General features: G+C 35.0%; 1 protein-coding gene across 2 annotated transcripts in view; it reads left to right on the top strand.

Moving 5' to 3' along the window:
* The first annotated feature begins 350 nt into the window (after positions 1-350).
* LOC145292118 (inositol polyphosphate 5-phosphatase OCRL-like) overlaps positions 351-24809 on the top strand; it is a 161547-nt gene continuing 137088 nt past the window's right edge. The window contains exon 1 of one of the 2 annotated variants that reach the window (XM_080138224.1): positions 351-1096. In XM_080138224.1, coding sequence (XP_079994350.1) covers positions 1040-1096 — 57 coding nt within the window. In that variant the 5' untranslated portion in view covers positions 351-1039. The remainder of the gene's footprint in view (positions 1097-24809) is intronic. The other variant, XM_080138223.1, reaches the window with a different exon arrangement.

Genomic DNA, 24809 nt, shown 5'->3' with positions numbered 1-24809 from the left:
ACAACAATTATACAATATTTTTAATCTGTTACTGTTTGATGTTGAAGCAAAAACAATTATGAATTATGAATCTCGTCAGCAAAATACAATTACTAAATAAAACATAAACAAGTATACGAAGAAGCAACACGGTGGTGGTGAGGCCTCCCGTGCGTGCACTATTATGTAATCCCGGTTTGTTTATTACTATACAAATTCTGACGTTGTGATAAATTTTTAAATTTAGCGAGCAAAAAGAAACCGGTGTAACAATTTAGGATTTATTCAGGTCACTCCCAACTTAAATATTGGGAAGTTCCGATCTATAATTGTGTATTTTTCTTGTTGATGTATATTTTGAGCGCTAATTCAAATTCTATTGCGTTGATTTGAGGATTGGAAACGCCTTGATTACAGCGAAACAATAGTTTTACTTAAAAAAGAAAAGAAAAAGTGTAACCGCCTTTTCGAAGGCATTTTGTTAAAAACAAATCAGATCAATCATCAACCGTGATATTTGTTTAAAAAAAATTGCGTATAACAGATTCTTAACGATTAAGTTTTATTTTAATTAAAATATATATAGAAAAGTGAACAGAGCGCTTTAGTTGCCCTCTCACGACTCGCTGGATTTTTTTTTTTTTTTGTTTTGTTATAAAATTGAATTTTATCTGTTTACACCGAAGAATTGTACAATATTTACGTGGAAATATCTTAATTGTACACCACCCTCCCTACACAAATATACAAGTCTACTGCTGTAAAATTAGTTAAGATTGGATAAAAATAAAGTCCTTCAAAAGTATCGCCCCACCCAAACTGATAGTCCGTCTTTAAGGAACTAGAAAAGAAAAAGGGAAGAAACGTGATCTCTTTCCCAACACGACGAATGAATGGCTAAGAAAAGGCGAAAATACAACCACAATTCATAGGATTTTACCATTTTTTACCTGCTGCACTCTTGGACATTACTAAACTGGAAATTCTCCTCGCTTCACGGATTCTTTAAAGGATTTCTTTTCAAAGACCTGACTTTCAAAGAAATCCCCCAACAATCACTATGGAGGCAATCCCTTTAGTTAAGGGTAAACTTGCTGAAGATGAAAATTGTATAATTGTATCCTTTTTTTAAATAATGATTTTTTTTCATTTAAATTATAAGTTCTTTGTAAGAACAAGAATAGCTAACAAAGCCTCCGCATATTAAGAATGGATTTCTAAAAAATATTTAAAAACACATTCTTAACATGAGTAACTAGGTGATGAGGGGGGCTATGGGCATTGTTAACTATTCTGTACCTTCGTTTCAGAATTTTTGAGGATGAAAAATGATTTGAATTATTTGGGCGGACCTGAACGAGCCCCCCCCCCCCGTAGTATAATTATTGTTGATATGATAACAAACTTCAGTTTCATATTAGCAGGATTTTTTTAAAAAAAGTTTATTTAATGACTTTTAACGCGAGGGATCACTTTTAAATTATAAAGTTCTATTAAATTTTTCTTTTACATCACAAAAAATAGCTTAATAAGGAGAGTTTTGCTGAGTGACCGAAAAGTGGGGTATCAATTTAATAGAACGTTATAATGTAAATGTGATCACCCACTTTAAAAGTTAAATAAGCTTAAAAAAAATTTCCTGCTAATATGAAAGTTAAGTTCGTTATCGACGATAATCGGCAGAAAAAATAAAACCTGAAAAACAATTAATTTTAGTGCGGCGGCGGGGGGGGGGGAGGTGAGCTCGTTCCACCTATTTATATTGTTTGGAATACCATTCTTGTCTTAGTTGTTATAGTCATAACGTTTCAGCCGATGTAATCTCCGATCTTCTTCAGATGCATTGCTGAGCTGAACTTGTCAATGATCGAAATTTAGTACTTATGCAGAGAAGGTACCGTGCTGAAATAATCACGTTATTTAGAAACTCATTCTTAACATAGGGAGGGTCTTTTGTAACTAGTCTGTACTTTCAGTTAACTTGAAAATACTATAAAAAAATAGCACTGTACCTTCTCTGCATAAGTACTCGGAAATTTATTTAATCCAAGTACTGTGCTTTTTGTGTGTGTGAATGCACTTGATCCGCCGCGCTATTTTTTAAATCGTATTTCCACGTTTAATTAAAGTTTTTTTTTTGTACTTGCACTGCACTTATTGATCCGTGTTGAATTAATAACGTTATTATTTAAAAAAGCCATTCTTAACAAGAGGAGGGGAGGGTGTTTTATAACTATTCATACTTTAACCTTACAATTGAATAAAAAAAAAACATTAAAACTTTAAACTTGGAAATACGATTTAAAAAATAGCGCGGATCGCGGATCAGTAAGTGCACTAGCACCGTTTTTTATTCAATTGTAAGGTTAAAGTACAGAATAGGTACAAAACACCCTCCCCATGTTAAGAATGGCTTTTTAAATGTTATTATTTCAGCACGGATCAATAAGTGCATGAGTACCCTTTTTTATATAGGATTTTCAAGTTAAACTAAATTTTTATAGTATTTTTTGTTAAATTGTTAAATGAAAATACAGAATAGTTAAAACAAAACAAAAAAAACATGCAATTTTTTACAATTTGATTTAAATTTTACAATTTTTGATTAAAAAAAAATACTTGATCAAAAACGAAGTAATTTTTCTTTTATGACAACTTCATTCCATAACGAGCACGTGTACACCGACACCGTATTTTTCTTTATCTTTGTTTTTTAATATCTTTGCTTAACTGCATAAGCACCAAAAAAATCTCTCTTCCACATATTAAGAATGGATTTCTAAATAATAACGTTATTCTGTACAAGTACCGTAGATTGTTCCTATTTAGCGTTAATTTGTTATTTTTTTATTGTCGCCTTCAACTCTTGGTGATTGTCGTCACTTAGAACTAATTGTAGTGCTTATGCACTTATGTTACCGTGCTATTTGTTAAAATTAAAACTATTTTCAAGTTTAATTAAAGTTTTACAACTCTCTTTGATTAAAGTGTCAGGTAAAAGTACAGAATAATTACAAAACATCCTACCCTCTATGTTAAGAATGGCTTTCTAAATATTATTTCAGTACGGTAACATAAGTGCATAACTACCCTAATTGTTAAACATCATTTTTAACTGTTATGCCACGAGTCCGACTGAAATTCCGCACAGGCTCGAGTTCGATAAAATGCATCTGCAGAAAGGTCGAAGGTTACATCGGCCGAAACGTTGCGAATATAACAATCAGTATAAGAATAGTAGTCCAGTCCACTGTGCGAATAATACAAATGCGTTCCTTTGTTATCTGCTCGAATGTTTGATTCAAGTGATTGGAAAATATCGATTATTTGCATTATATAACAATTTGTTTAATGTTTTGTGAAATGCGATTTACAATTTCTTTCGTGATTGTCCAGGATTTGCTACAGTAAATAAAGACGTGAAAAAAAGGGTAATTTTTTTACTTTCTTTCCACCTTAACAATCATCTTTAAAATGACGACTTGTATAGGTTTTCGGGTATGCTGTAAACAAACATCGCATTTAAAATTCTCCGCAAACAAATAGATTTCCGGATATTAAGCAAAGTAATTCCTTATGCTATAAGTGGTGGCCATTGTTGTATACGCATATTTTTGGCCCACGCGCGTATAACAATGGCCGCAACTTAATTTATATGCGATTATTCGTTTACAGCGTACTCGAAAACCACCAAAAGTCGTCATTTTAAAGATGATTCTTAAGGTGGAAAGTAAAAATGTACAAAAAAAAAAAACCTTTTCGGAAAGCTGTAATTTTCTTCTGTTCATTTTCTCTTTTCATTAGACAGAAAAGTAAATGTTATTGCGTTTGAACAACTCTATTTGTTGCTTTATGCACACACACATATATATATTGCAATCATGAAGGGAAGACGAAAATTCATGATTAAAACGTTTAAAATAAAGTTAACGGGGTAAAAAAAAAAAAGAAAAGAAAAGAAAAAAAATGTCAGCTCCCCCATTCTTTTTCACCCTTCTTTTATTCTCTTTAACCCGTTAACTTTATTTTAAACGTTGACTTTATTTTAAAAGTTTTAATCATGAAATTTCATCTTCCCTTCATGATTGCATTATATAATTTTTGTACGCCTCAATGAATTATATATATAATGAATAAATGACAAGTCTATATTCCAAATTTCATTATGTTGACCATCTTACAATTTATTCCTTTAATTCAGTTGGCATTTACACTTCAAATGTCAACTGAATTAAAGGAATAAATTGTAAGATAGTCAACATCATGAAATTTGGAATATAGACTTTTATCATTTTATGCCCTGTAATTACATTGCGCTCGCTTGTTAAGTAAGGATTGGTATATATAAAAGGAAATATAAGTGAATAAATATATATTTCCACAGATATATATATATATATATATATATATAATTTAAAAACAATACATATGCCGCTCCTCATTTGGTCAAAAGGGAACATTATTCCCAATTCGCATTTAGGAAAAAAAAATGCACTTTCGTATAAATAATTGAATTCATTCAAAAAGTATCGCTAACAAAGACAAAGAACATATATATATATATATCTCATAACTGACTAAAATAGCTCAATAACATAAGTGCGCAACTGCGCAAGCACCTTTTTTTCTGTTCGAAATGTTTAGCAATCACCGATTTATTCATTTTGATGTGATTATGAATATATATATTTTTTTCAGCCAGGGATTACCTCCTTCCTCTACCCCCAAACCAACAGAGTCCAGGCCATTTTTGAAATGTCCTTTTCTCTGTTGACTAAAAGAAAGCTTTAGTACTGTGCACTTCTAGGAGGCCCACCTTTTCAGGCCGTGCCTCTCTTTTTTCAGGTTACGTAAGTTCATAGTTTACTGCCTAAGGCGCCCCCTAATGAGGAATGCTGATGGGCTGTTCAGGTAATTTTTAAATGGGCAGAGTGCTCCTCCTTTAGAGGTGCTGACTTCACTTTCCTGACCTTGTGTCATATCTTCCTTTAAAAGGAAGTAAATTATATTTTTTCTTGATTTTGTAAAAGTCTTTAATTCTACTCGCTTCTAACATAACAGAAAACAAACTTTTTCATATATATATAAAAAATTGTCGCATGTATGGAAGCGATGCCCCCCCCCCCTCTGTATTTTTTTTTTTTTTATAATTTTTTTTTTCCAGCGGATTATTACCGAATCGACACTAGTCTACCAGCCAGATTATTAAAAAAAATGTTTTTTATGCTACGTTCTAGTAAATTGATCACCCATGTTAGAACCACTTGACGTTTTTAGGCCAAATTTTGCAAATTTAGACTTATTTGAAATTTTTGATTTTAAAATAATCTCCGATAAAAAAAAGCTAAACTGCTTTAAAAAAAAAAAAGCTAAATTCATGTAATTTGGCCAATGTGGTAAATAATGAGCTACCTTACCAAAGTGTAGCTGTTGGGGAGGGGGAGGCTCTTCTAAAGTCCAAGCCGAATGAGAGTTTGGTGAATATTTACACTAATAGAGGAAGGTTCAGTTGTTATAAAAACCTTCCTCACTAGTGTTTTGTTACTAGTAGTTAAGAGACCTGAGAATAGGGTCGTGAAGGAAGTAATTTTTTTGCAACCTCGCTTCAGACCAGCTACGCACAGTGAAACTATTTTTTCTTTTGCGAAAGCATTACGTAACATTCAACACGAATTCCTAAGGAAACATCAAACGGCATTATCAAAAACAAATAAGTGACTGGAGTTTGTTCGCTTTTGTTACAAGTCAAGTAAACCTCTAATACATCAACTGTGGCAGCTTCCAGGGAGGAGCACTTGACCAGAATATCCATTCTAAAGATGAAAATTAAGGGAAGGCTTTGTCTCATGGTGCAAAAATTACTCCTGCTACATTTTCTGTATTCCAGTGAGAAATTTTAAAGTACATAAACAAAATCGAGATTTCCACCTGCAAACTACAGATTTCCTGTGTCTCGGATGAGGAAAGAGAGCAAATGGAATCTGATTGGTTAAGTTCTCAACTGGCTCTATGGAAGGAATTAGAAGATTTCTCTTTTCATTTACATCTGCCGGAGGCAAGTGGTTATTTGGAGCAACCTTCACTTCCCTATAGGTCTGGATCTCCTATAAATAGAGCTCCTTCATCGTTTTCAGTTGGACTTCTTCAGGTCCAGATCATGGGGCCCACATTCAGTGGTAGTGAAATGGAAAACGATCGAATGAGCTTCTATAATTTTTTGTGTAAATTTGAAAAGTGTGCTGCAGGCATGGCAAATGATGCAGAAAAATAGAATTTTTTTAAAATGCTCCCTGTCCGGGAGACCTCTGCTCTTGATTAATCACCTGAGTTGTCAACGCAAATTACCAGCAGGCACTCTCAATGTTAAAAAAGGAATATCTAGATGTCAATGATATTATTGACAAAATATTTCAAGATATCATTGATTTCTCCCCTAAAAGGATGATTCATGCGGATCTTGGGGGTGGAGGCGGGCTTCATCAGTAGGACTACTTCTATCTTGGAGGAATTGGCCAGCTCACTTGATTGCAATTTCTCTGAGGATGATTCAGCATTTCGAGATCTAGAGGTGCTTCTACAAGCCAAGCTGCCTCTTTTCAAGTAGTTTTAGATTTCCATCCTCCTTCTGGATACTCTAGTAAATTACCTCCTGTTGTTTACATTACCTTTGGTCGAGGAGAAACAACTGTTTCGGTGAATTGCCTGCTAGATACTGGCAGTGGCCAAACATACTTGTTAGGTGGTGTCTTGAACTCCTTGAGTTCTGACAGTTTAGATTGTCATTTTTTTTTTTTTTATTATTTTTTTTTTTTTTATTACATTTTCACCCCAAACAAGGCAAATTGCCACTTTGGTGTAGGGGGCTACTATCAGGGGCAACAACTACTGGGGTACTATGTAGGGATTTGGGCAGCAAGATGTCGGTTCACATTTGAAATTAACTAGCCTACTTGGATAATGTGAGAGGAAGTTCAGGGAGGTGGTACTGGATATTGATTTGGGGTCTGGTCTTACTAGGTATGTTCTGGTACTGGTTGCAGACTCATTGGCTCTATCTCTAAATTTGAAAAATTGGCACCTACTGTTGAAGTTCAAATGGACTGGATATACTCTGGTTGGGCAATTTGAGTCTGGTACAGATTTGGTGTCTATAGGGAGAATTATGGGACTTGATCTGGTGCAAAATTTAGGTCTCTTACAGTTGGTGTCTTGTCTGCAGGGTCGAGCTTTCTCTGTCCCTGCTGGTCTCATTCACTTTAGTGAGGTAGACTCTTTTTTTTCAACAGATCCTGCCTCTGTTCAAGGGCATTCTCCTTTGTTTAGTTCAGTAATAGAGAACACTCCCCAGGTGAAATCAGCTCCTGTTTGCTTTGTCCTGGAAGCCGATTTTACCTATGTAGACCCCCGGATGGATGCTTTCCCCTTCAGCAATGTCGAGAGAGAATTAGAGATGATGTTCAGCATTGAATCATTAGGCATTCAGGACAAAAAAGATTTCAAATTCTGACCAGGATCAGATCCAGCAGTTTCAAGAATCCATAACCTTCAAGGATGAGAAATATGTTCAGTTACCCTGGCATGCAGATAAACTTGTTCAGGTGCCTTCAAATCATGCAATTGTCTTGCACATTTTCGATCAAGTAGTCAGGAGCTTAGCGAAAAAGAGCTTATATCAAGAGTATTTGAATGTGTTCCTTCACCAGGAGTAGGAGGGCATCACTAAGGAAATATATGTAGCTCCTCAAAAGTTTAGGAATTATATCTGGATAGCACATCGACCCATTTTTAAGGCAGATTCAACAGCAACTACAAAGATCAGGCCAGTATTTAATTGTAGCCTGAAAACCGGTGGTTCGGCTTCACTGAATGAGACTGTTTACTCTGGGGTGAATATGATGGGACACATGTTGAACTTACTGATGTCATTCAGGTCCAACAAGTTTGTCTTGCTTGCAGATATGAGGAAGGCTTTCCTGATGGTTCACAATGCCCTTGTTAAGGAAAGTGACCGCCTTTTGCGTTCACCTTCAGCCCCTTTATATTGGGGAGTATCCTGAGGTTTCATGCTGCCCAATACTCTTTAGATGAATGTCAAGCAGTGATGGAAATCAAATTTTCTGTCGATAACCTGGTGGTGACTGAGTCCGACCCAGTGAAGCTTACAGAACTTTATTCTCAGGTCAAGAAGCGTTTGCAGGCAGATGGGTTTGTAGTGCAGTCTTGTTACACCAATTGTGATGACCTTAGGAATGAAATGAGAAGAGATGGTACATTAAGTGTTCATGATGGTGATTGGAAGATGGTACTAGTGTACCGGTATGATCCTCTTTCAAGAGAAACTGCGCATTGTCTCTGTCAGATATGATGCGATGTGAATGTATCTACCAAGAAGTGGATTCTTTTAGAATTGGCCAAAATATTTGATCCTTTGTCTCTATACCTACCAGTGACCATTAGAAGTAGGGTTCTAGTGGGAGAATTGTGGAAGCGGGGTTTGAATTGGGATGAGGAAGTCTCTTCAGGGTTTCAGTTATCTTAGAAGAACCTTGCGGAGGACTTATCAAAATTAAGTGATATGCATTTTAGCAGACAGGCTCATGATGGGAACCGAGCCAGAGAAACGTATCTGTTTTGTGATGCCTCTAAAGAAGCGTACAGCTTTGCTGCCTATTATGTTCAGGATAAAAAATCTGTTTTGATTTTCGTCAAAACATGTGTTGTGCCAGTGAAGGATAAGACATCACCCACTTCAGAACTGATGGCTGTTTATCTTGCCCTAAAGTGCGTGCCTACTATGTTGGATGGATGCAAGGGTGTCCACCCTTCAAGGTTGCGTATAGCAACGGCTGCACAAATAGTGCTTTCATGGATTTTGTCACAAATCATGGCTAGTAAAAGTATTTTTACAAGATATAGGTTAAAGGATATTTTGCAAATGAGTCTTGATTTGGAAACCGAGTATGGCATTAAACCAACCTTCAAGTATATTTCCACCACTGAGAATCCAGCAGATCTAATTACCAGATAATTAACGATGAAAAAGTTTGAAAACAACGTTGAATTTTGGTATCACGATCCATTTTGGTTGCGTTGTGATGTCTCGAATTGGCTAGAGCAAGACTTATTCTGCCTTGATGATTGGTGCCAGCAGATCGCCCGTTCTTTAACGAATTTTACAATGATTATGAATGAGGAGTCCACTTTAGTAATCTCCTTAAAGTGGTTCTCAACATTTACCTGCTTGTTAAGGGTAACCTCAGTAGTCTTCTGATTTATTGGTTGACAAGGAAAAAAAAAAATATTACGACCAGAAAACTGCAAATTACTTGATTAAAAACACTCACTAGTAGGAATTTACTACAGAATTGAATCACTTTTGGGATCCAATGGGAAAGTTAACACCTAATCATGTTTAGGCACTTGATCTTTTTCTTGATGAGGAAGGATTGATTCGCTTGAGTGGACGACTAGACATGTCTTCTTAGTTTATTTATGAAGTTAAGAATCCATTGTTGCTGGGCAAGAATCATCTGACATGATTCATAATATTGAACTGCTGTCTTAAGTGTTCTCATCTTCGTGTAGGGTCAAATCTGAGTTAAGATGTCGGGGTTATTGGGTTCCTTATGGAAGGCAGGCAGTAAAAAAGTGCCCTAAATTCTTGTACTAGATGTAAGAGATGCAAATTGAGATCTGTGCTGCCAGGTAACATTTTGCCAATTTACCGATTTCTTGTGTTGAATTTGAGGTGCCTTATAAGAATACTGGAGTTGATTTCACAGAACATTTTTGGGTGAAGGAAGGAAACTGAGAAAAAGAATATACCTATTACTGTTCGCATGTTTAAGTGTAAAGGCAATACATATTGAGGTGGTTCGGACATGAGTATCTTTTTTTTTTCAGGCTCGAATTAGATTTATAAACGCACATGGTGTTCTCGGTGACAATGCAAAGAGTTTTTTTGGTAGTGGAAAACAACTAAAGTGCTTTTGTCTCCTTCAAGACTACCAAGTTACGAGAATTGAATCACCTCTGAGATTCAATGGGAAAGCCAACACCTCGTAAGTTTGGGTCCTGTAACGTTAAGTGGGAGACAATTCCACTATTTTCCCCTTGGGTTGGGGTAGTCTGGGAGTGTAATATAAAAACTTTAAAATTCTGCCTCTACAGGGTTGTTGGTAGGGGTAAGGTAAATTATGCCTTCCTAACTATTGTCTCGTATATTCAGAAGGCAGTAAACAACTGACCTCTTACTTATGAAGAGTCTGTTGAAAGGCAACCAACTATTATCACATCCAACATGTTTATAAGACTCAATAAAAATTCAGGCCTATTATTACAGTTGGGAAGAAATGATCTCTCCACCTTGGTTCCTTCCAGCTCGAGGAGATTAATTGATACAAATGAACTGCAGAACCAATGGTTGTCAAGATTTAGGGAACTTTGGTACTTGATCTTAGAGGAAGCTCACCAGGAAGATCTCAGATATCATTCCAGAACCACATTCAAAGGAATGATGTTGTCTTGGTCAAAAGCTCTCTAAAATCTAGACCCTTTTGGATGTTGGGTACTGTACTTGAGGTCTTGCCAGGCTAAGATGAAGCAGTGAGAACAGCATGTGTCAAACAGGGTGATGGTCCTGTGAAGCTTCATTCACTAAAGAATTTATATCCAATGGAAATTTCTCAGTTTGATGATGATCCTGATGAGAGTGAACCTAATAATGTTGGTACGTCTTCGCTTGTTGTTTCTGGCAGCAGCCAATCCCTGGAACCCTCAGGCTCATTTCAGGAAGGAGACAATTTGGTTATGTCCTACCTGCAATAGACCTCCAGGAAGCCAAGATATAGTATGCTGTGACTCCTATCATGAGTTGTACCATTTTTAGTGCATGGGTATTGACTTGGTTCTGCCCGCAAGACAGAAGTGGTATTGTAGTGATTGTGCACCACAAAGAAAACAGAGGGGTAAACCTAGTCTACTATTTGCTCAGTAGGGAAAGTCTTGGGTATGACAATAAACTACAGCAGACAGGAGAGCTTCGGCTAAGGAACAGAATGAGGGTACCCTGAACCACTGTTACCCTCAGGTAAGCCCAGCAACTGTTTGTTCCCCTGCAGGGTCACACAAATTTGAACATTTTTTTTTCCTTGTTGTTGGAAGAGTGTCATAAATAATGAGCTAACTTACCAAAGTGTAGCTGCCGGGGAGAGGGGAGATTCTTCTAACGTCCAAGCCAAACGATAGATTGGTGAAATGCTCTGACAAACTGCAAGCACTTGTACCCCCTCGACGTAAATACCCCCGACAAACTCGGCAAGCAGCAAAATCCCACCTCTTCATAGTTAAGATCCCTAGATGTAAGAGAGCCTTCTACTCCAGTAGTTTCTTCCCCAGAACCGCTAGACTTTGGAATTCCCTTCTGTGTTCCTGCTTCCCCAACTGTACTGACATGCAGAAGTTCAAGTGTAACGTGAATCGACATCTTGCTGCCCAACTCCCCACATAGTACTCCTGTAGCTTATGTCCCTGATAGTAGCCCTCTACATCAAAGTGGCAATGTGCCTTGTTTGGGGGGAAAATGTAATAAATAAATAAAAAAAATTTACACTAATAGAAGAAGGTTCATTTGTTATAAAAGCCTTCTTCACTAGTGGAAAGTTACTATCGTTTTGTTACTAGTAGTTAAGAGACCTGAGAAGAAGACCGTGAAGGAAGTAATTTTTTCACAACCTCGCTTTAGGCCAGCTACACATGGTGTAACAATTTTTTTTTTTTTTTGACACCTAAAAATGTCAAGTGGTCCTAAAATGGGTGATCGATTTACTAGAACATTGCATTAGAAACTGAGAACCTCATACAAATATTTAAATACTGACTAAAAAAATGGCTTTGTATAATCTGGTATACTAGTGCTCATTCGATAATAATCTGGTGAAAAAAATGAAGAAAAAAAAGATAGAAATAAAAAAAAAAAATACAGAGTGAGGGAGGGGATACTGCTTCCATACGTGCTGCAAAAAATTTTTTAGAATATTTTAAGTAGAGTGCCTCACTCAAGAATAAATGTGGTATTTGTAATAATTGTAGCTAAAATGTAGGGTAGAGGATGATCAACAACACCCCCTTCCCATTTTACCCCACATTTTTTATGGGTTTGTGCCTAATTTGTTAGATTGTTTTGTTGGCTATTCTAAAAAAAATAATACCTGCTTTAGTTTTTAAAATCTGCCCTGGATTGATGAGAAATATATTAAAAAATGTTCACTATAGTTAGAAATGCCATTATTTTGCAAGTTTCAATTATCTCATTTTTCCTAATTTTATCTACTGGTAGTCAAACATGACTACAATACTTTGTAGGGATGAGGTATATCCCTAGTCACTTTTCATGTGGGTAAAAAAATCTCTCTCCTTAAAAGCGACAATTTATTGGGATAAAAGTAAAAATGATTTTGATCTAGGAAAATATTTTTCCTCCTTTGACCAAGGATAGAACAGGTACTACACTTTGATTAAGGTTGAATAACTGTTTCGTTTTGGAAATTTTATTTGCCTTTTGGATACTTCTACAAAATTTGAACTGAATCAAACTTTAGGTTTCTTAACTGAAACTTAGATTAGAGTTAAAAAAAAAAACAACAAAAAAAAAACAACAGTCCGGTTCAGATTTCCTAGTAGTAGTACCCTTTGTCTTGAGCTATTGCCTTCTCTCCCGTTTTTTTTTTTTTTTGTGTGTTTGGTGCATATATAATCTTTATATTAATAGGATAGCGTGTGTGGTATTTATTTTATGTGTCACCCTTACATCCGAGTGATTGTCGTTTAATTGTTATGGACTTTCATTTCTTGTAATAAATAAGTTTACAAAGAATTCTTCATAAGTTTGGTTTTAGCTTCTAATATAGCTAATGTCACTCCAGTAATCTATTTTTTATATAAATAATTTTATCAAGAATTCTTCATAAATTTCAGTTTTGATTATAGCTGAAGAAACTCAAGTTATATATATATATATATATATATATATATATATATATACATACATATATTTTTTCATAAGTTTTGGTTTCAGTTTCAATTCAAGCTGATGCACTCAGTCATATGGATATATTTTTTTATTTTTGAAATCGCAACTTTATAATATATAAAAATTGATAGAACATTGACTCTATAATAATATATATGAAATCTGCAAAAATTAAAATATCAACTTTAAGCATAATTTACGATTGGGCTATGCCAGGCATCCCTGCTAGCTTAGATAAATATTTTTGCAGTTTCAACAAAAGAGTTACAATAATATTATAGCATCTCCATTTACACTGAACATCTACAGAATGCCAACATCAATATATTACATATGAATGAGTCCCTTGTGGAATTTCACAGGTCCCGGTATTCAATATTAACACATTTGTGTGATCACTTCTTGTGCGTTTGTGTTTCTTGTCTTTATGTAACTTGCATATTATTTTAATTTATATATAAATAGAAAATTTTTCTGTTTTTCGGTCATAATTTTTTCTTAAAATTAATTAATTACAGAATTTGTCTCATTCTTTTAACTGCTTTTAAAAATGGAGAATATCGCATAAATAATAAATTCCCAACAAATAAAGCAGATGCATGCCATGACTGGAAATCGAAACCAAAACCTTGGATCTTCTGAGGTTCTACCAACTGACCTCTTCAGATTTAGAAATAGAGCCTAAAGCATTACCTCAATAAAATAAATATATTTTTGGCATGATACCATGTATTTGTCATTTACGTCATGTTTCAAAGAATGAATTAAAAACAAGTGATGATAAAAAAAAAAAAATGGGTAAGCATCAATAGCATTGGAAAATATTTTAATAAAACCATTTTGTTTTAACTATGTATTGTATGTAATTCCTTTCACAATTATATAATCCCTCTAGCCTAGCAAAAAGGAAATGAAATTGCTTAAAGTTAGAACAATAACTTAAAAAAAAAAAAAAAAAATTTGTTTTTGTCCTGTGCTATGTGGCCACTAGCTAAGGACTGGGTCATTATCTAATGTTAAATTTATACAGTTAAGTGAACTTGTATGTTAAAATCTCATCTATAAAACTTGCTGTCTGTCAGTCTCCGTTTTTTTTTTTATTTTTTTAACTGTATCGACTCAAAAAAGGATTGCACTTTTTGTGGACCCTTTTTTATGTGCCTTTACTTGGTTAAAATAGTTGCTAAGGGGTCAAAATTGAAAGAAATTAGAACTTGGCAAATGTAAGTTGACTTAAACTGCTCTTCTGAAGATGCACAAATTTATATAGATTTGTACATTAATCTTAGTTTATTTTTAGCTCTTTCTTGTCCAACTGACAATGGTTGATTTGATAATGTCTCAGTCTGGAGCACTATAAATTTTGGTTTCCGTTTTCTAGCTGATGATACCCAAGTTATACTTTTTTTTTTTTTACTTTTGAAATCATGACTACATATTGAGTACAATATAATATGAAATAATCGATAGAGAATTGACTCTATAATAAGAAATACAAAATCTGCATAAGTTAAAGTATATTTAAGTGTATTTTACGACTGGGTAATGCCAGGCGCCCCCTGCTAGTCTTAATGTTTTATTTAAAGAAAATGTCCAGGATACTTCCAGGTGTTGATAAAAAAAAAAATGAATATAATCTCATTTTTATTCTTTTGTTGGCAGTTTAAGGGCAAAGGGTAAAATGCCCAAACCCATTTCATTCTAAATAATTTACGTGACTGAAATAGGAACCATGGGAAGAAGCTTCCAATACAATATTTTACATTGTCATTATCTCCCCACCCCCCTTTCTCTCATTGTCATTAGAATTTATCATCTCTAATTGACTGCGAATTGAACATTTTTAATTTGAAGCTTTGTAATACTACTAAATCCGGTTAACTTTTAACCTTTATATTGTTTTGTTTGAAAATCTCTCATTTTCAAGTTTTTTCTTCTCTTCTGGCAATCGAATGTAATTGATGAGCACAGTTGTCATCTTCTTGTGTTACAGCATGAACTTTTATTTTTCTCTAAAAGTAAAAAAAAAACAAAAAAACTTTTGTTTCCTGCCTCTTTATTAGGTTACAGCCACACAAATCTAACAACAACAACAACAACAACAACAACAACAACCTGACCTTAAAACAAAATATGGCTTACATTTCATGCCAATATTATATTATTCCAATTAATTTCTCTTTTTTGCTAGAGGGCAAAAAATAAAATGTCATTTTACAAACAGGAGTTAAGTTTCATCCTTTTGTCTCATCTTAATAATCACTTATTATGATATGTTTATTTTATCTATTTTTTTTTACTGTTATGAATAAAGAAAAATGTAATTCTCTCTCCTCCTTGGACCCAAATCGATTCACAATTGAAAAATGTAATTATTTTTAGATCAACTTTTTTATCTTCTTTCTTTTCATCTATTATATAAAAGGGAAAGTGTGTTAGTTAGTGTGTGTGTTTATATGTCGGTCAAAAACTTTTGACAGATGCATCAGACATTGGTAATGTTAGAAAGCTCAATCTCTCGGATGAAAAATATCTAAAAATTGTCCAAAAAAGATTGATTCTGTGCTGATCAACTGGGTCGTTTTTTGCAAGGAGGGGTCACTTTTTTTATGCCAACATTTTTGCAAGTCATATGCCTAGCAATCTCAATGTGCATTTAAAAAACATTGTTTCGACCTGTCATAACATCATAAATCATCGCGGTTGTGGCAGCTAGTGCGTTAGCTTTTTTCACCTCCTTTTCCTCTTTTGTGTTACAGGTTTGAGCCTACCTTCTGCACTTAATTTTTTTTTTTTTTTTTTTGTGGTTGCATGAGCACTCGCTACTATTTTGATTGAAACAAAAGTTTATTTTTTTATGGGATTGCTCAATATCCTTAGTATACTACCTCTCTCCATCCGGGCAACATCGGGTAGCCATGCTAGTCCTATTATAAAGTAAAGTTGGGCTCTTTTCCATTTCTTTGGCAATAATAACTTTTTTAATAATCAATTAAGGCAAATATCAATCTGTGTTCTTAACAAGGAGAAAATCCTATTTCTGATCAATTTTAATATTCAGAGTTCAAAATAGACTTCGTAGCCTGGTGGGGAATGCCCTTTTCTCTTCCCTGCAACCTCTTTCCCACAAAAGCGACATTGCAAGCTGGTCTCTGTTTTATCATGGTAAGTGCTTGTCTGAGCTCCAGTCTATGGTCCCCCTCCCCTGGCCTGACCCACAAAAAAAACACTCATCTAGCTGAAACCACTATCAATAATTTCCCCCACTCTTATCTGTGCCTAAATCTAAACGTAGATACCATGAACAAAGTTTCTTTTTTAGAACTGCACGCCTGTGGAATTCTGTTCTATTTTCTGCTTTCCAACTGACTACAGTATGGTTTTCTTCAAGTCCAACGTGAACAAGTTCTTGATGAACAAATCCAATTTACCAAATTTCCACTACTAACGATTACTACAATATTTTCACATTGACTACTGTACACTCCTTAACCCTTATCCTTGAGTGGCCTCCGGGCCTAGATAAGTGGTGACTTCTTTGTGAAATAAAAAAATAATAAAGAAAAATCTACCAGATGTACACGTTGCCTTCTTGAAATATTACTTGAAACCGATATGTTCCCCTGCTTATAGTTGCGCATGATAATGCACAGATGGGTGATGGAAAGGAAATACTCGATGGGAAACGGACATTAATTAATTTTCATGTGAAAACATTTCGATTTGATGAGATAAAATTACTCAACTGTGAAGATTCACATGATAGTGACTCGTTCTTGTGGAATGTCTTCTTTCTTAAGATTTTTGTCTGGTTTGCTTTAGCATGAATCTTGCCAACATAATGTAACATAGTTGAGGGGTGGGGAAGTTCTTCAATCCGCACAAGGCGTTCTTTCTTGGTCCCTATGGTTTGTCCACTTCATTCACAGAATTGGCTGGTCAAGATTTCTGTAGTTCACAGTGACAAGGTTCTCCTATTCTCTTTTCTCGATAGTTTTGTTTTTATCGTCGCACTAACAACTTTCGTAAACATTCCTATTTACTTGCCTACCCACAACGGCAGAGTTAGACACAAGGTCATTTTTAAAGTGGGGAAAAATCCGGCTCCTCACAAAAAGAAGCACTCTTGATTAAAATAAAAATTGCCTCAGTCTGGAAGGATTTCTTCTTTACTGATTGAGCACAAAAGATGAAGTGTAGTATCAGAACAGACACTACAGTTTGTTCCCAGCCAAAAAGGCTTCTGTAAACCTTATTAATAAAGAAACTTTGACAAATGCAGTTTGGATTATTTGGACTTGTTCTCATCTTGAGTGTTATTCTCACAAAGTTTCAGCCAATATAACCTCCAACCTTCTTCAGGTGTATCTTATCGAACTCTAGAATCTTTCTACCGAACTTGTGAATCTGCATGGAATTTAAAATGGAACCTTTTATTTAATCCACAAGAGTAACTTGCCCTCATTCCTTCAACTATGATAAGATAGAAGTCTTAAGTAATTTGTAATTGTATTCTTAGTATTACCCGTACTGAACCTTCAACCTCCAGAATAGTGTCACTTAAAACTAAATTTTACTAAGTATCTTATCAGTGCAGGCGATACTAATACAGTTGAAAATTACTGAAGACTTCTACCCGGTTGTGGTTAACAGAATAAGAGCATGTTACACCTGTGCATGAAATAAACGGTTCTGTTCCAAATTCCGTACAGGTTCCCAGGTTTGACAGACAGAATTTTAGAGTTTGACAAGATACACTTGAAGAAGGACAGAAGTTAGATCAACTGAAATATGGGAATAACACTCAAGAACAATAATCTGAATAATCCAATCCTGATGACAAAAATTCAGAAACATAAAATGCAATGGGGTGTCAAAAATCTTTTTGGGTTTTATTTTTTTCTGTTTAGGATACATGTATATGCATGTATATGCATAAAAACTAGTGTTGGGATGATTAATGGGAATCTGAATTGGGAATCAGAAAAATTGGAAGATTTAGGGGAATCGGAAAAATTGATGCCTATTTTCCGCTGCCAAAATTATTCTTTTAACTGTCTTTTTTTATTTGATTTTGTTTAAAGTAAAATCTTCCATTGCTGATAATAATGATTATTTATTGATTTTAAATTACCAGTAAAGGTAAAAATCGATAGATCACTCTCCACAAGTGTATTTTACCGTTTAGGAAAATATCTGCATATTTAACATGTTTTACGAAAATCGAGGGGAAATAACAATCTTATAGTGTAATTATTTAATTACAGATTTATAAAGAATCGAAATCAGTAATTTAGCATGGAATCGGTAATTGTATGGGAATCGGGGAAAAATATTGGAATCGTCACATCACTAATAAAAACACTCAACCTTCTTCCCCATGGAGGAAGACGGTAGTTATGCAAACCCACTGCTTGCTCTCTCTCTCTCTCTCTCTCTCTCTCTCTCTCTCTCTCTCTCTCTCCCTCTCTCCAGGGCTCTACAGATAAATTTATCTTTAGTTGACCTTTGACAACTAAATATTTTCGTTTACTAGCCAAATAGAAAAGTTGCTAGCCAAACCCATATGATTTTTAGAATATGACATCTTCGTTCTATGACGAGTATGTACATCATAAAGATTTTTCTGTGCTTTTTTTTTTTTTTTTTGATAAGTGTAATTCTAAATATATACCGATTTTTATGTTGATACTTGAAGGTATAAACATTCGACTTTCCTCAGATATTTTTTAAACAGCCTTTGTTAAAAAAATTTTTTAAAAAGTATATTGTTTTGTTAAACCTTTTATTGTTTAAATTATTCGACTTTGCTCGTTTTATTAAAAAGAAAAAGTTGAAAAGATATTTTTCACTCAGTAGTGAGCTTTGAAAGAGTGTTGGTGAAAGAAACACAATCACCAAAAGACAAGTGTTGCATTATTTCTAGTCGCCACTCTGAAAAATCACTCGCAAATGCGACTGTTTCACTCGCAATGTAGAGCCCTGCTCTCTTTCTCTCTCTGTGCTGGTTCAGTCGAAAAAGAGATCTTTCCTGTTCATTCACCATGAAAGATTGGCAGTTTTCTCTTTCTGTGATGCCATCTAGCCATACTCAAATACTAATTGGAAAATTTTACTTAAAACTTTTTTAACCTTTCATGGAAATTTACCATAGTATCCCTACCTTTGCATATCTACATTAGAATATTTTTACTATAAGAAAAAAAATGAATGCATATTATTAATGTTTGCCCTTCAAACTAAAGTACAACAGACCGATATCGTTTGGCCACAGCCACTTGTTGAAAGATTTGAAAACAATCTTATTTTCTTATATTCTTCTGCAAAGAAAGTAGGCTCTCTCTACCATGCTAGAAAACTACTAACACCCGAAAGTATCCTGTACCTCTATAAGGCCACCATTCGCCCATGTATGGAGTATTGCTGTCATATTTGGGCTGGTGCATCTGCTACTAGTCTCTCGCTCTTAGACAAGGTTCAAAAGAGAGTCGCCAATCTGATAGGCCCTGAACTGGCATCTAAGCTTCAGCCTCTGTCCCATCGACGAAATGTTGCATCCCTCTGCCTGTTCTGCAAATATTTTAATGATGAATGCTCTGACGAATTGCAAGCACTTGTGCCCCCCTCGACGTAAACACCCTCGACAAACCCAACAGACAGCTAAATTCCACCCCCATACAGTAGAGATCCCTAGATGTAAAAGATCTTTCTACTCCAGTAGTTTATTCCCCAGAACCGCCATTCCAGGTCCCTGCTTCTCCAACTGTACTGATGTGCAAAAGTTCAAGTGTAACGTGAACCGACATCTTGCTGCCCAAATCCCTACATAGTACCCCAGTAGTTGTTGCCCCTGATAGTAGCCCCCTACACCAAAGTGGCAATGTGCCTTGTTTGGGGTGCAAATGTAATAAAAAAAAAACCAAAAAAACATCACTTTGACGTTGATTCATATATAAACGATAAATAAAAGAAGATAGAATAAACTTAGCAAGTCATTTAAATGACACAAAGATAAAATGCTGTAAGAATTTTGATTATATTTCCAGAATAAAAAGAAAAGGTTTGGTTAAACCAACACAAAGCTAATGCTTTATCTACAGCGTAAAAGTGATCAAAAATTTTTCTAATCTATTTTTCTTGGACATCAAATGGAAGATAAAAGCTGCAACAATCACTTTGTATTTGAAGATCATTCTAATTCGATAATAATCTTTTCAATTATAATAAGAATTAACAATTTCTTTTGCCTTAATTTAAAAAAAAACACTACCTAACTTTTTATTTTGAAAAAAAAAATATTTAAAACATTGAAATGGTGGTGCATGATTTTTTTCTCTTTTCTTTTTTCCTTTATTTATTTTCCTTTACTTTTTCCTGTCTTTTCCTCTTTCTGTCTTTTCCTCTTTCTGTCTTTTCCTCTTTCTGTCTTTTCCTCTTTCTGTCTTTTCCTCTTTCTGTCTTTTCCTCTTTCTGTCTTTTCCTCTTTCTGTCTTTTCCTCTTTCTGTCTTTTCCTCTTTCTGTCTTTTCCTCTTCCTTTCTTTTCCTCTTTCTGTCTTTTCCTCTTTCTGTCTTTTCCTCTTCCTTTCTTTTCCTCTTCCTTTCTTTCTTTTTTCTTTCTCCTCTTTCTTTTTACTGTTCTTTTCCAATACAAAACACTAATAATCAAAAGTGACAAAACAATCAGAGCAAATTAACATCAATAAATCTTCAAAGCAACAAATTGATTTTTGTCACGTGAAGGAAGACATTTTCCTTATCAAACTTTTTGAACTCTTCCTCTCCAAATCGTTAAATATTGTTTTATTACTTTGATGAAAATAAACTTTGCAATAAAATGCAGACATTATGTGTTGTGTAGCTGTTTATAATAACACTTAAGATCTAAACTGAATGACAACAAGAGGAACAGAATAAGAACTAGTTGGAGCAAGCAATCAAAAAACAAACTAAAAGCAGAAAGTTTTTTCACAGTCAAATGAAAAGATCAACAGATTTTTGTGTACTCTTTTGGTGACTATCCACATCTGGTTGAGCCGGCTTCCCCTGAACACTAACTACATCTTGAACCATCGCAGTTCAGTTTTGCCAATCCTGGGCCAAGTTGCAGGAAATAGCTAACCACTCCCAATTCCAATGCCGGAGATCAACTACTTGTGGGCCTGATAGTACTGCCAGATTATCCTTAATTGTTGTTGCCCAGGTTTTCAGATGCCCACTGACACGTTTATGCCAGTCAGGCTGAGTAGAAAGAGAGAAGACGTTGTAAATGAGCTCTCCTGCTGATCGATGAGCGGCATGTCCAACCACCAGAAACTTTGTTGAAGGACGGACAGTAGGGGACGTAGATTTAGTTTTCGGCAGAGAGTAGAAACTGGAACACAGTCTCCATGGTGGCAATGCCGAATGCTGCAAAGACCGTCGTTATCGAAGACTTTCAGTTTGTGCAGATCCATTGCTCTTATAAGCCACGTCTCACAGTCATCGCTTGATGGATATGTTCCTTTGTGTCCAAGAGTATTTCCTGTCAGAACCACAGAGACTAGTTCAGATAGAAGAATGTGGACTGTGCTGCTCCTATTCACTGCTCACTCTCAGCCGCTGTTTGCCCAGTCGGCTTGATAGTAGAGCCAGGATAGATAAGGGCATCCACATTATCTTGATGAATTTTGTTCAGCGTGTTTTAAGAATTTTGTTCAGCGTGTTTTAAGTTTTTTTTATAATGTATTTTAAGCAAATTATATAATTTATTTGTTTTCACATAAGCAGTAATATGTTGCTACACAGTCATGAGCAGGTTTCGGTCAGCTAGTAACTGGAGACCTCTTCAGACAATACAGCTTATACGAAAACAAAGTTTGCCATCTTTGTTTTCATATAAGCTGTATCGTCTGAAGAGGTCTCTACTAACTAGCTGACCGAAACCTGCTCATGACTGTGTAGCAGCATATTACTGCTTATGTAAAAGCATTTCGGTATTGAACACTCTTGTATTAACCTTGTTAAACTTCATTGGTTGCTTAACCTCTGGAAAACAATAACCTCAGATTAATGTGTGTGTGAAAGTGACTGGGCAGAACGGTCTCTACCATACTACTGTCAATTTTTGGTCTACAGACTCGAAACTTGATATATCGAGTATTCAGACATGTGAAACATTTGATTTGGTTTTTAGCCAGTAAAAAGCTACTAAGGGGTCAAAATTGAACAAAAATTGGAATTTAACAGGAATAATTCAACTAAATGTATATCTTTTACACATATGCAAATATACAATTATATGCTAAAGTTGGTTAAATTTTAAAGTTTTTTTATTCATCTAGCGTTAACTCAGACTATAACGAATAAGGTCAGAGTGCTAAATGTGTTGGTTTCGATTTTAGGTGATGGCACTCAAGTCACATATATTTTAAAAAATTTTTGAAGCCATTACTATATATTGGGTACAATATAATAAATAATGGCCAGTTTAGTAGTTACCCCCTCTTCTCCTCACTGACTTGAAATGCTAAACAAACTTGTGTGATTTTAAGTTTGCTTTTGTTTGTATTGTCTCAGTCAATTTGTTTAACTTCCTTTTGTGTATGCGGTAATGACTGTGCGAACATCCTTACCCTTAGGGTGAAGCGTGAATGCAAATCTCCAGGCTGCAACTTGATTATCAAATCTTCTTAAAGAGCTTAATGGAGTTTTGCATCATTAACATCTGTTTAACGCTATAAGAGGATTGTGGCCTCCTTGATGTGCTCGGTGGTTGGCTTCATCTATTATATAAAGGGCAGTTGTGCCCCCCCCCTCTCCTTTTTTTTTTTTTTTTTTTTTTTTTTAAATTTCTTATTTTGTTCAAGCTGGGGATGGGATATTTAAGAAAACCAAAAACGATATGTGCTTATTTTGTAACAGAGCACAGATGTGCATATGACGGCTATATGCAAATATCGAGTCGTGAATGAAATGACGTCACGGTAAGGAAAAAGAAAAAAGATTATAAAAAGGAGAGGGAGAGAGCGCACATTCAAAACGACGTTCGAAAGGACAGAGGTCAGGGAGAAGGAACATGATCATGGTTTATTTGGGAAAGTACCCAGAAATAAATGTAAAACAAGAAAAATGTCGAGTTATTACTTAGTCCTATGTTCCTTGCGACGTACTCTGCTACAACGTGTTGGGTTTACATGTGTAAATGTGTGTAATGTTACAATTTTCTTTACCTTAAAGATATGAAGCAAGCTTTAGTCCCAACAGATCCTTGTTAAGTGACTTTTACTTTTTCTTTTTTTTACTTGGAGATATACAAATCTCATGAATATTGGAGATGCTAACTGTGCAATCTAAATACAAACACGTCTTAGATGATAAGATTATAAGAAAGAGGATAACATTTATTTAAATATTGTTACGCATTCGAATATTCAAATTTCGGAAAGGCAAAATTGATTTATACTTTTTGGTCCCTCGATAAAGGGGGGATTGGATCTAGTAATTCACTCCCGTTTGTTTGTTTGCACTTTTTTTCTAACCAAGCTTTGGATTTTTAAAAAATTTTGTGCAAGCGTTAGTCCTGGTGAAAGTAAATTTTTCACTCATGAAAGGTGACCCCCCACATGCTCTGCTTGTTTTAGTTTTCTTCAAATAATCATATGAAGCAAGCTTTTGGCCTTTTTAAAATATCGGCTTTTTTTTTTCTTGAAGATATAAAAATCTCCCATGAATAGTAGTCTTTTGAAATATTAACTGGACAGTCTGAAGTCTCTTCAAGTGAAAGCACTTAAAATTCAAGAAAGGAAGAAAAGATTTTGAAAAAAAGGTCTCTTGACGAGGACCTATCGGACTAAAACTTGCTTCATATCCTGATGGTAAATAAAATTTAATGAAAAAAAAAGTACATATCATTTTTAACTTTCTTAAATTTCAATATTTAAATATAACAATATTTTTTAAAAGTGCAATCCTATTTATTATAAATGCAGATGTATTTGTATATAAAATGAACATAAAACCAATAGTTTTTAAAAAGTGCTCAGTACTAGGTAGAGTTGTAACTTTTCTCTTTCTAGAGAGAGAGAGAGAGAGAAAGGGTTTATTATGGTGTCAATGTATACTAAAATCTTTTGACTTTTGTAAAATTTGAAATCAAATACATTGTGATGTCATAATAAACCCTCTTTTTTTTAATCATTTGCATCATTACATTCCTCTCACCCTTTATTTACACTATTTGCCCTATTCTCCCACCATCTCTGGTGCTATTAGATTGGGCTTCTTTTTTTTTCTTTTTTTTTTTTACATGGAGGTCACCACATATCAAGGCCCGAAGGCCACTCAGGGATAAGGGTTATTGCGTGTACAATAATCAATGAGATAGTATTGTAGTAATCATTAGTGTTGGGGTTTTGATAGTGTCTTATTTAAGGGGGCGGTTTGTCAGGAGTTTGTTTATGTTAGACTTGAAGACGTCCAAGTTGTAGTCAGGTGGGAAACAGGCAAGCGGCAGAGAGTTCCACTGGCATGCAGTTCTAAGAAAGAAGCTATGCTCATGGAATCTACGTTTGGATTTAGGCACAGATAAAGTGGGGAAAATTATTGACAGTAGTTTCAGCCAGACGGGTGTTTCTCGTGAAAGATTAGCGAGGGGGTACGAGGGATTGGAGCTCAGACGAGCACCTGCCATGGAAATAGCGATAAAACAAAGACAGGCTTGCAACGTCTCTTCTGTGGGAGAGAGGTTGCAAGGAAGAGAAAAGGGCATCCCCCACTAAACCACGAAGTCTATTTTGTACACTGTCAAGGCAGGATAGGCTA

This window comes from Euprymna scolopes, chromosome 13 (genome assembly GCF_053919585.1).
Source record: "Euprymna scolopes isolate OS-2025 chromosome 13, ASM5391958v1, whole genome shotgun sequence".
NCBI classification, from domain to species: domain Eukaryota; kingdom Metazoa; phylum Mollusca; class Cephalopoda; order Sepiida; family Sepiolidae; genus Euprymna; species Euprymna scolopes.
The sequence above is the reverse complement of the archived record's forward strand: the minus strand, read 5'-3'. Positions and strand labels throughout refer to the sequence as shown.